This window comes from Anolis carolinensis, chromosome 3 (assembly GCF_035594765.1).
Source record: "Anolis carolinensis isolate JA03-04 chromosome 3, rAnoCar3.1.pri, whole genome shotgun sequence".
Lineage (NCBI taxonomy): Eukaryota > Metazoa > Chordata > Lepidosauria > Squamata > Dactyloidae > Anolis > Anolis carolinensis.
In genome coordinates this window covers 263,538,499-263,551,710 of record NC_085843.1, presented here as the reverse complement: position 1 = coordinate 263,551,710, position 13,212 = coordinate 263,538,499, and the positions used below count along the sequence as shown (strand labels likewise).

Here is a 13,212-nt window from a genome sequence, read left to right as displayed (position 1 = left end):
ATTTTTCCTTCAAGTGTTCAGGACCCCATCATCCACACAAGGCCGGCCTGCCGTCCTTGGTTGGTTCCTTCCAGGCGGTCTCCTTGGCGACTCCCCAGGCCCAAAATGGCGGCCTAGGACTAAACTGAGAAGAGCTAACGAAAAGGAAGCCTCCTTAGGCCCCGCCCCCTTTTTTTGCTCGCGCGCATCTATCCTGCCTCCTCCGCCCCTTTCCATCACGGAGCAATGTCCAATCAGGGCGCGCTGTGGGCGGGAAGAGGCAGGGCTACGGACGAAGGGGGCGTGGCCAGCGCCGCCTGACTGCGCGCGAGGCTGGGCCGCTGCTTCCCTTCCCTCCTTCCTTCCTCCTTCCTCTCTCTCTCTCTCTCTCTCTCTCCTTCGCTACCGGCACCGGAAGGAGGAGGAAGAGGCGAAGCCAGGCCTCAAAGCCTCAAGGCCTCAAAGCAAGGCGACGAAGGAGAGGGAGAAGCAGGGGCCCGGCCGGGGAGGAGGGAAGGCCGCGCTCCCTGCCTGCCTTCCTGCCGCCATGGCCGACAACGAAAAGATGGACAACCAACGGCTGAAGAACTTCAAGAACAAAGGCCGCGACCTGGAGGTAGAGTAGCGCCGCTCCGTCCTGAGGGAGGGAAAGAGGGAGGGAGGGCTTGGCTGGCTTGCTTGTTGAGGGCCTGTGGCGTCTCTGCTTTAATCCACAGCGAGGCCTGGTCTCCCTCACCCGCCAGCCGGCCTCCTGCCTTTTCCTCCGCCGCCAGAGGGAGGGTGGGGCCCGATGGGATTCCCCTGCGAGGCCGCGGCCTAGGCCTCCGCGCAGTGACGACGCCACCGCCGCTTTCCTGTTTCCCTTTTTCCTACCTGGAGGCCGCTTTCGAAGAGGGGGAATCTACAGACTCAAGGCACCATTCGCTTCGTGATTCATAATATCACATAGTTATAGGCCTGGGCAAACTTTGGCCCTCCAGGGGTTTTGGACTTCAACTCCCACAACAGTAAATTCTTGTACATTTCTTTTTAACTTGTAAGTACTGTTCATGCTAAATGAGAGTTTGAGATTTTTTGAAGGTTGATTCTGTCCCCAGAACCTGTCATGTGTATTCAGCACAAATATCCTCACAGAAGTTTGTTCAAATAATGATACCTGCTCAAGCAGGCATTAGTCAACTTTGGCCACTGGCTGTTAGAAATTGTAGGAGTTGAAGTCCAAAACCCCTGGAGGGCCGAAGTTTTCCCATGCCTGCTTGAGCAAGTATTTTGTTATTTTTGGCAACTTTTGTTCTTATGTTTGGTGACAGAATCAACCTTCCAAAAGTCTCAAACTTTATCATGAATAGTGCTTACAAGTTAAGAAGAGATGTACGAGAATTGACCACACACACATACATACTCGCAAGGATCAACAGGCACACTTACAATCCAAAAAAGGTTAAATCAAAATGAATTTTAAAAAAGAAATCACAATGTGTAGGAGAAAAAAATCCCAGTAAATGTATTAATTATAACTTATAAACACCACCCATATTATAATAATAGTAATAACAATAATATAAAACTTTCTTTGTATTTTGCCCTATCTCCCCAAGGGGACTCAGGGCAGATTCCAACATACAAAGGCAAATATTCAATGCATCCATAAAACAAACAGATACTGACATAAAATCCCAGAAGACCCCCATTAATGTATAAAGATTAAACGTGGCTATCATGTCCCCTATTTTCTTACTCTTTAAAGTGCCCTGGAAGTCTGTTCAGCATAAAAGCAGGAAAAATGTGCCAGTTGATCCTCACAAGTATGTGTGTGTGCATATATATATATATATATATAGGCAAACGATTTTCGCCTGACATTAAGTCCAGTTGTGTCCGACTCTGGGGGTTGGTCCTCATCTCCATTTCTAAGCCGAAGCGCTGGCATTGTCCATAGACACCTCCAAGGTCATTTGGCCAGCATGATTGCATGGAGCGCCATTACCTTCCCGCTGGAGCAGTACCTATTGATCTACTCACATTTGCATGTTTTCGAACTGGTAGATTGTCAGTTCTACCTCTACCTTCTGTAAATGGAAGAGGTAGATGTGTATACACACACACATATTTACATACAGTCAATTCTTGTACATTTCTTCTTAACTTGTAAATACTGTTCATGCTAAATGGGAGTTTGAGATTTTTTGAAGTTTGATTCTATCCTCAAAACCTGTCATGTGTATCCAGCACAAACATCCTCACAGACGTTTCTCCAAATAACGATACTTGCTCAAGCAGGCATTGGCAAACTTTGGCCACCGTCTGTTAGTAATTGTGTTAGTTGAATTCCAAAACCCCTGGAGGGCCGAAGTTTGCCCGCGCCTGCTTGAGCAAGTATTTTGTTATTTGGGGAAACTTCTGTTCTTATATTTGGTGACAAAATCAACCTTCAAAAAGTTTCAAACTCCTATTTATCATGAATAGTATTTACAAGTTAAGAAGAGATGTACAAGAATTGACCACACACACTTACATACTTGTGAGAATCAACAGGCACATTTTACCTGCTTTTATGCTGAAAATGAATGCATAAAAAACAAAGATGTCCAGGCGCACTTTAAAGACTAAGAGAAGATGGAGAGAGGGCATGATAGCCATGTTTAACATTTATATGGGTGATGTTTTTGAATTATAATTGTTATGCTTATTCACTGCAGTGAGGAGTCCCCTTGGGGTGAGGGGGCGGGGTATAAATAAAGCTGTATTATTAATTAATTAAATAAATAAATGGTAGCTCTGTTTAAATAAACATGTTACACTGTTTTCTGCTCCAGAGACTAGCAATGGATTCCAAAACCCCTGGAGGGCTGAAGTTTGCCCAGACCTGAGATAGAACTAAAATATCTGCTCCCCATTCTCCTGTCCCTTTGCCCCTGTGACATGCACAGTTAGAAGACACCGCAAGGACCATACATGCAGGAACACACCAACAAAGCACTCCAGTAAAGGCTCTTAAGCATATTTTTCAAAATACTTTTACTTGGCATATTCTATTGACAAACAGCTTTTACCATCAGGAAGTTTTTTTCCTCATATTTATTTGGAATCCCCCCCCCCCTTTATAGTTTGAATCCTTTGCTAGTCTCTAGAGCAGAAAACAGTGTGCTATGTTTGTGTAAACATGGCCACCATTTATTTAAATAATAATAAACATTTAAAACCAATTACAATTATTGTAGAGACTCATCAATTAAATAGTATATTTTGCTAAGCTCAGTATAAATCAGCCTTGCTGTCATTAGCAATTGAATTCATTCATCAAAAGCTTGCTTGAACAGGTAGGTCTTCAACTGGTTCCTAAAAGATAACAGGGAAGGGGCAGTTTTAATCTCAATGGGAAGGAAGTTCCAAAGGGTCAGAGTGGCTACTGAGAAGGCCCTCTCTCTTGTCTCTGCCAACCGTATTTGTGGCGGCGGCAACAAGGAGAGAAGGGTCTCTTCGGAAGATCTTACTGATCAGGCAGGTTGGTAAGAGATGATGGGGTCAGATAGGCAAGTTGGGCCTGCACTGTAGAGTTTAAAGGTCAATACCAGCACCTTGAATTGGGCTCAGAAACATATTGGCAGCCAGTGTAGGTGTAAGGGGGGTTGTACGCTCCCTGGGTCCAGAACCTGTTAATAACTGTAATAATAATAAAGCTTTATACCCCGCCCCCTCGCCTCAAGGGGACTCCTCCCTGCATTTTGAATCCATTGCTAGTCCCTAGAGCAAAAACAGTGTGTCACTTTTAATTAAACATTGCTATCATTTATAATAATAATAATAATAATAATAATAATAATAATAATAATAATAAAACCTGTATTTATATCCTGCCCCTTCTCCCCCAGGGGACTCTGCAGTTTGGATCTATTTCTAGTCTCTAGAGCAAAAAGGAGTGTGACATGTTTGTTTAAACATGGCTACCATTTATTTAAATTATAATAAAGCTTTATTTATATCCCTCCCCCAAGGGAACTTGGGGCGGCTTACAAACAGAGGAAACAATGTACATAATTCAGTCACACTTACAATCCAAAAAAGGTTGAATCAAAACAAATCTTAAAAAGACAAATCACAAAGGGTTGCTGTGAGTTTTTCTGGCTGTATGTTCAAGTTCCAGAAGCATTCTCTGACAGATGTGAGCGAAATGTCAGGAGAGAATGCTTCTGGAACATGGCCATACAGCCTGGAAAACTCACAGCAGCCCAGTGATTCCGGCCATGAAAGCCTTCAACAACACACAAATCGCAATGAGTAGAAGAAAAATAAACCCCAATAAACAATTATAACTCACAAGCATCACCCATATCAATATTAAACATGGCAATCATGATCCCTCTCCATCTTCTCTTAGTCTTTAAAGTGCTCCTGGGTGTCTCTGTTTATGCATTCATTTTCAGCATAAAAGCAGGTAAAATGTGCCTGATGATACTCGTGTGTGTGTGTGTGTGTGTGTATGTATATGTATGTACGTACATACATACATACACAGTCAATTCTTGTACATTTCTTCTTAACTTGTAAGTACTGTTTATGCTAAATGGGATTTTGAGACTTTCTGAAGGTTGATTCTTTCCCCAAAACCTGTCATGTGTATTCAGCACAAACATCCTCACAGAAGTTTTTCCAAACAATAAGATACTTGCTCAAGTAGGCATGGGCAACCTTCGTCCTTCCAGGTGTTTTGGACTTCAGCTCCCACAATTCCTAAACACCTGTTAGGAATTGTGGCTGTTGAAGTCCAAAGCACCTGAAGGGCCGAAGTTTGCTCATGCCTGTCTAAAGCAACAGATCACTATTAATTATAAATGAAATGTTGCTGACTATTTCTTAGCACATTGCCATAAAATTACAGGGTTGGAAGATACCATAAGAACCATCCAGTCTTAACCCCCTGCCATGCAGAAATGCACAAAGTAATCCCAACAGATAGTCATTCCGCCTCTGTGTAAAAACTTTCAGAAAAGCAGGCTCTTTTCCTGTATTCAAAAATAAAACATGACTTGCAAATGTAAAGTTCTGGGCCATAATCCAGAGAGGTTCATCAGCTGACAGAACTGCTTCCACTAGCAACATTATAAGGGTTAATCTTCCCACATCGGCCACTATGAATCCACTCAAATTCTGCTCCAAAAAGCTGGGACTCCCTCCTGAATTAGTTTTGAGGCAGTGTTGAGAGGGGTGCAAAGTTGAGGGAATGAAAGTTCCATGGTTCTGCAGTGCTGTTGCAACTTTGGATTAAGGCCCTGGTCTTTCATGTGTTTAGCTTTCAAAATCAGAGTTGTTTCTACTTCTCATTTGAGAAGTCTTTTCAGCCATGTGTGATGAGTACAGAATTAACCCATCTTGTAATTTAACATCCGCCCTAAATTTTACACAAAACTATGATTGACTCTTGACTGATTTTAGAGACACTCTCAAGTATGAGTCTGTCCTTTCTGTAGTTCAAAAGAAATACATATACAACCTGTCTCCCGAATGGCTTATGGCAATCTGGTCTTGCCTGGTGAACCAATGGCGATTATAAGCACAAAGCTTGATAGTAGGGCGGTGTAGCTGAGTAAGAGACTATTCTTACATTTGCCACAAACCCTCGCTACCTGTTACATAATGGCTGCCTGTGAAATTTAACATGCATTAAAGTAGCATGAAGGTAGTCTGCTTTAATATTTCTTCTGTCACTCAATGTCCTGGCCTATCTTTTCCCCCCATATTTTTTAATTGAAATTGTGATGATGATGATGATGATGATGCACTTGTATTGCAAATCTAAGGATGCAGTTCTACATGTATTTTCCCAGGAACACTCAGTGAGATTTACTTTTTTGAGTTTGCTCATATAGGGTTACGTTCCACTTTGCTTTAGAGAAGTCTGTGCATCATTATTCACTACCAGTGAAAAAAAATATTGTATAAGGAGAGGAAGCATTGAGAAACCCCCATGAACAGATCTTACCAAGAAAACTCAGTGATAGTTTTGCTTTAGAATTGCTTAAAGTCAGAAACAACCTGAAAGCACACAGCAACAAAAGATGATGCAAAACAAAACATTGGTTATATATGTTAACATAATTCTTCTAAGAGGGTCAGCACTCAAAAATCACAGCATAAGTTTTTTTTAAAAAATTACCATATGCTTAAAGTAATTAGACATACTGTGGAGTTGAGTACTGTTTTCTGTAGCTAAAAAAGATTTCGGCAGCTGGTGGGAGTGGGGTGTACGTTCACAAAAGTGAGTTCAGTTAAGCTACAGTTGATGTGTATCTGTATTAAGGCCATGGCTGAGACATTTTGCTATTCTTAAGTAACTCCATGTTTTGAGGTTTGCTTGTAGTGCTCCAGATGATGCTGAAATATAGCTCTGATTGCATGTAGATATTCCAAGAGGCCCTGGAACATTTTCTGTGACTATGTGCTGATGTATTTGGTTCAGATATTTTTAGTTGTACCAATATCTTAGCTTGCTTGTGTTCTAGGTGATGAAGGGAAGATTGAGGGAAATTGCTTTTGGTTCAGGATTGACTGTTGCACTCGCTTTATAACATTGTTTTAACAAGACCATGGTGGTATGACTGCTTTTAATACCTGCATTAGGATCTGTTTTGTCAAGTGCATTTTTCAGAAATAGAAATAAAAATTGGAGGAAGTAGAAGGTGCTCATAAACTGAAATTGTCAGTTCAGATGGCGTTGTTGCGAGACTTAATGCAATGGCACATGTTTGTCACTACCTATGGTCTTTAGCAGAATATATTCGGTAGACAATAATGCAGTTCCAAATTTTCTCTAATACCACATTAATACTAAAGGGAAATCTGAAGAGTCTGCTTTTATTAATATTTATGCTACCTGCTGAAGAAAAACCTGCTACAAATTTAAACTGAAAAGTAGCTTATTGCTACTGCACTGGAAATTTCAAAGGAGCAGTCTCTTCTGGCAGTGGCTATACTGTATAAGTGGGAAAATACAATGATTTGGATTTTTAACCAAGAAGCTGTCCAAAAATGCCATTTATACTGTCATTCCTTTTTTCAAAATGTGACTGTCTGCAAAGGATGAGTAAATAAAAGGGTAGATATGGCCTTAAAACAAAAAATCTCAGAATCTATATTGTGTTGATACCTTTATTGGAACAACTAAAGGGGTGTAGATTACATAATGATAGCCTTCAAAACTTTCTGGGCTTGTTTGTCAGGCAGACCTAGGAAATTAACATGTAGAAAAAAGGAAGCGAAAGTGTCGTAATTATGACATCTCAATCAAAATAGTTCAATCAATCAAATTATGGCATCTACATTTTGGATATAATATGAAACGTATGTTGTCAAATAGTGCTCTCCCTCCATCATGGCTGTAAACCTAGCAGGAACAAAAGCAATTAAACACGGGCAGTTTGGGTTATCCACTGAAATAACAATGTACCACCCTCACGAGCATAACAATGTACCACCCTCACGAGTGTTACATTTGTATTTATTCAATATAAACCCAATAGTTTCTATGTCAGAAAAATATATTTAGCCTACAATAAGAATATTAGTTATATCTAATATGGTAGGAGCCTCCGGTGGCCTAGGGGATAAAAGCCTCGTGACTTGAAGGTTGGGTTGCTGACCTGAAAGCTGCCAGGTTCGAATCCCAGGAGCGCGGATGAGCTCCCTCTTTCAACTCCAGCTCCATGCGGGGACATGAGAGAAGCCTCCTACAAGGATGGTAAAACATCAAAACATCCGGGCGTCCCCTGGGCCACGTTCTTGCAGACAGCCAATTCTCTCACTCCAGAAGCAACTGGAGTGCTCCTGACACGAAAAAAAAAAAAATCTAATATGGTATAGTGGTGTGAGTGCTGGACTCTGGAACAGCATAACTCATATCCCTGCTCAACCTTGGAAACCCACTGGATGGTTTTGAGCAAGTCACACTTTCTCAACCTCAGACAAAAGCAAACCACTCTGAACAACTCTTACCGAGAAACCCCCTGATAGGTTCACTTTTGGATCACCATAAATAGAAACGACTTTAAGGCTCACAACAAGACTATTACTTCTCACTATATCACAGTGCTACAGGGTATGCCAGACTGGACTTCTTGAATTGAGTGTCTTTACTGGTGTCCCTAAAATATTGCTCGCACATGCTTGCTTTCTCATGAAATCAACTAGCCATTAATAGATTTTAAACATTATGTATAGTGGTAATATTTAATATATTATCCATTTAATACATAACTTAGATTTTCTTATAAAAGATATCTAGATGGTCTTTCTTTTTCTTTTTTGACAAAAAGAAAAACAATACACAAGCCTTAAAGGGAGATACCTCTGGCAATTCTCCAGTGTTTTAGTTAAATAGAATCCTCACATCTAGAGGGGGGATTTTACTAGAGTTTTGGATCCTCAGCTCTATTTAAGATATAGAAGGGCCTTCTATCTTTATAGAAATTGTTTCTCATTTTGAAAAAAAGCCCTCTTTAAAAAGGAGGGAATGTTGCCCCTTACATTATCCCAGAGGCTTCAAGGGATCTTTGTGGACTGCTCTGGGGGATTGCATTTAGTCTATGTGCCTTACATTGATCTGATTTGGATGGAATTGAAAACTTCTAAAGATGTATGTGTGAAAGGTGATGCTTTCTTAGGCTTCATTTTTTTCCCTGGATGATAATCAGTATGGTGAGATGTAAAAAGCAGTCGCTCATGTCTTACAATAGGTGTATGTCTTACCCCTGATCTAAAGATTTTGGATTGGGTGGCCGGGGGAGGATAAGGGCTAAGGCATTCATGTATACTATGAAAGGCAATTGGTTCTAGATGTATAATCACCCTCTGTTTCCTTGTGAAAAACTTGGCTATTTTCCTTAATGCTAGATTTGGGTAGTCAAATATTAGTCAAGCAGATTAACTTCAAATAAAAGTGATATTTCAAGTATACAAATATGTTTACTTTGATAGACTAAAAGAAGCATTTTTTCCAATAGCAAAAATAGCCTGATCTTTCAGGATGTGCAAAATCTTAATGTGTCAGTTAAGGTGCTGGGGGTGAAGTAAATGTGCTGCTCAATTTGAAACACGTTATAATATCTATTGTGGGCGACAGGATTAGGATCAAGGCATTATGTGCTATGAGCTTAAAGCTCTACTTCCTGTACTATGCAAGAATATATTAGAAAGAAAGTGAAGCACTTTTTATTGAACTTCTCACTTTTCATTATCTCCTGACTATAAAGGTATGAATACTTATGACCTCTGGTGCTATATGCACTAGCACAGGAAGGCTTTAGAAAACTGTAAAAGGGAAAGCCTTGGTTTTTATTCCTTTCTCTTCTACTGATCCTACTGTGCCCAGAGGCCTGAATATGCTCCAAAGCAGGCCAGAGCTCATAACAGGATCAGCTCCTGAGAGGGCGGTCCTTGGCTGCCCACAAGCTGCAGATACGCTGTTCACTGTTCCCTGCAACCCCTCTGATTTGCCCTGAACATTTCACTGTAGGAAACATATGCAAATTGAGCATCCCTTATCCAAATTTCAAAGTTTGAAAAGACTACAAAATCTGAAATTGACCACATGAGTAGCTGAAATAGTGACATCATTCCTTTCTAATGCTTCAGTGTTCACAAACTTTGTTTCAAACACAAAAATATTTCAAATCTTACCTCCTGCCTTACGTGTATTAGATGTATATAAAGCATACACTCAGGTATATAGATATTCCAAAATTAATATGAAGTCCAAGCCTTTCTGGTCCCAAACATTTTGATTAAGGGATACTCAACCTGTATATTCATGGTGTTTAAATGTAAGCCGCATCTTCTAGTAATTTAAAAAAGTTAATTGTTTACCCATTGTCAGTAACAATGAGAACCACTACCCCTATCAGGATTTAATTTGCAGATAAAAATTGTCTTTCTCTAAATTAGTAACAAGACTTGTTGTATCTACAATGTAGAATTGATACAGTTTGACACCACTGTAAGTGTCATGGTTCAATACTATAAAATCATGGGAGTTGTAGTTATATAAGATCTTTACCCTTCTTTATGAAAGAGTGCTGGTGTCTCACCAAATTAGAGTAGATACATCTTTGATGTAGGACAACCCACCCCCACCCCTCAGTTCTTACAGTTTGTCTGTTTTTTTGGAAGAATTATGTCCTTAGTATCATTAGTGCAAACTCAGAAAGTAAACATAGCACATCCAAGAGAGTGAGAGTACATATTTCTTCAGTAGATATATGAAGATTTTTGAAGGAGAAAGGAAATCATTTCCAGTACTTCCCCTTTATCAGACCATTTTAGGAGAAAACAGAGAAGATTGGCACTTGTCCTAGTAAGCCTGGCAGCCTTCCCAAGAATAAATCTGATGAAGAAACAGACACTGCCATGTTGGGTGAAAGAGTTAGGAGTTCTCCCCCTGGCAATTCTAATAAGATTTTGTGTGTGAGAGATTTCTGCTTTGTGTGAAATAATTAAAACCGCTGCAAAATTATGTCTGCCTTTCCCTGTTTTGGTACACCACCCTAAGTCTTTAAAATACGTTTGCTGTTGTTGTGTTCCTTCAAGTCATTTCTGACTTACTACCCTATGGCAAACATCACAGAGTTTTCTTTACAAGATTTTTTGAGGGGTGCAGTGGGATTGCCCTTATTATCCCCCTCTGTCTTTGAAAGAATGTGAATGGCCTAAGGTCACCTAGTGGTTTCCATAGCAGAGCTATGATTTGAATCCTGTTCTCAGGATTCTATAGTCCAGTGCTCAAACCAGTAAAGTTAAATCAAACTTGGCAGAGGTACTTACATTGGTAGAAAGGTTATACTATGTTACAGCAGAGTATAATCATAATATGGAACACCAGCAGCTTTGAAATTTGTAAAATGAACATATTTCAAGTTCACATGCTATATGCATATGCCAGTTAGTGTAGCACTTCTGTAGCACTTACACTGCACATCACATTTGGTATAAAAGTAGTGGTGGTAGTGAAATGTAACACACATTCAGTATTAAATGTTGAGTCTTCAGCTTGGCCATTATATGATTTTGCCATAGTATACCAGTTAGAGTACACTGACAAAATCTTACACCAGGAGCCAGAATAATCTCTCCCCTCTTGCTGTCATTGTTCGGTTGTTTATTCATCCAGTTATATATTTCCCCTAATACAGTTAGTCCTCCACATACGCTTGGCAAAAGTGAAAAACAGCAAATAAAATGCTTTTTTTTTTACCTGGGAGAACGCCTCCCTAGGACATTATAGTTCTCCAGTATGACTCTGTTGTCACTTTTGACAATAAAGAACCTAGATACTGCAGAGGAAACATTTCAATCAAATCTGTGAACAATCAAATCCACAAAAAGAAAATTTAACCATGTAAAGATTCACTATATCAATGTGTTTCCCCCTCAAGAGCGTACAATTTAATGTGCATTGTGTTTGATCTTTTAGAGGATTTTTCCTTGCCACGGTAAGGATTAAAATATTGAATTTGATAGAAAATCTATATTAGCACTTGATGTGCTATGATAAATGTTACCTTAGTAGTAATGTTACTCGCCAATTTGTTGGACTTAAGATTTGAGAACCCAGGAGATTTTTTTCCCCAAAAGATCTTTTTTTATGAGATGTGAGGAAACCCCTTTTCCCTCATGACTTCAACATTTAAAGAAATGTATAACTGCAGTTTTCATTAGCCCTAGCCATACTGACAAAATTATTAAGAATTTTCTAGTGCAGGAATATGTGGTTGAAAAAAAGTGGTATATATCGATATGAAACTTGTAATCAGTGTGGAATCTACATTGTACATGCAAATTCGACTGCTGGGTTGGAAATGAATATAATCACATTCATTTCCATTTTCTATCAATCTATTCTCTGTCACTGCTTATTTACATAAGAGTTTACTTGTGATGTCACACTCGTAATTACTACTTTTTAAAGGTGAGGAATGGTTCATTTTTATAGCATATGAATTTAGCCTTCTGCATCGTTACTGCCTCTGTATAGTGTCCAAATGTCTTTGGTTATAGAATCAAATATCCAGGCACTTAGATGTCCAAGTTGGTTCAGTCCTTTAGGTCATGAGATTATACTTAGTACCATGAGAGCAGAGCATTAAAAGAAAAATTCACAGATTCTCAGTAATCCCTCATTTGTAAGGGTTGTCCTCTTATCTCTGTTTTGCAGCTAATTGGTCAAAATAGCTTGTTCATGGTTGAATTTGAATTGGAGAAATCCCACTCTCTACACCAGGGGTCCCCAAACTAAGGCCCAGGGGCCGGATGCGGCCCTCCGGGGTCATTTACCTGGCCCCCGCCCTCAGTTTTATAATATAATATATTGTATATACATATAATATTGATAATAATATTATAATGTAATACAATATAACACTAATAATACCATATAATAATATTAATTATATATTCTATATTACATATAATATTGCTAATAATATAACAGTATAGTGGTATAGTTCAATATAGTAATATATAATGCTAATATTGTGCTATGCTAATAATATAATATATTGTATGTACATATAATTTGTATGCCACTCTGAGTCCCCTGTGGGGTGAGAAGGGTGTGATACAAATGTAGTAAATAAATGCAGTAAATAAATAAATAATAAATAAATACATTTTAGACTTAGGCTTGCCCAAAGTCTGAAATGTCTTGAAGGCACACAACAACAACAACAACAACAATCCTAATTAACTTGACTATCTCATTGGCCAAAAGCAGGAGCACACTTCCCATTGAAATCCTGATAAATGTATGTTGGTTAAAATTGTTTTCATTTTTAAATATTGTATTGTTCTTTCATTGTTGTTGTTCTTGTTGTTGTTTTTGCACTACAAATAAGACATGTGCAGTGTGCATCGGAATTTGTTCGTATTTTTTTTCCAAATGATAATCCGGCCCCTCAACAGTCTGAAGGATTGTGGACCGGCCCTCGGCTTAAAAAGTTTGAGGACCCCTGCTCTACACTATACCAGACAATATAATTTACGGGTACTGTATCAAATAGTGGATACTTGCTGGCTTATTTTGCTTTCCTTTGTTACTTATTGGCTGAAATGTAGAAGAGCCCATAACTGCTGGCTTGCTGGGTTTTAATGTAAAATTGAAGTGAAATAAATCCATCAAAGATCCAGCAAACACACTTGTGTAGAAGAGGGTTTCCCATATACAGCAGCAGTTCTACTCTACCTTAA

General features: G+C 39.3%; 1 protein-coding gene across 1 annotated transcript in view; it reads left to right on the top strand.

The window, feature by feature from the left end:
* The first annotated feature begins 274 nt into the window (after nucleotides 1-274).
* kpna4 (karyopherin subunit alpha 4) overlaps nucleotides 275-13,212 on the top strand; it is a 42,079-nt gene continuing 29,141 nt past the window's right edge. The window contains exon 1 of the mRNA XM_062977513.1: nucleotides 275-595. Coding sequence (XP_062833583.1) covers nucleotides 527-595 — 69 coding nt within the window. The 5' untranslated portion in view covers nucleotides 275-526. The remainder of the gene's footprint in view (nucleotides 596-13,212) is intronic.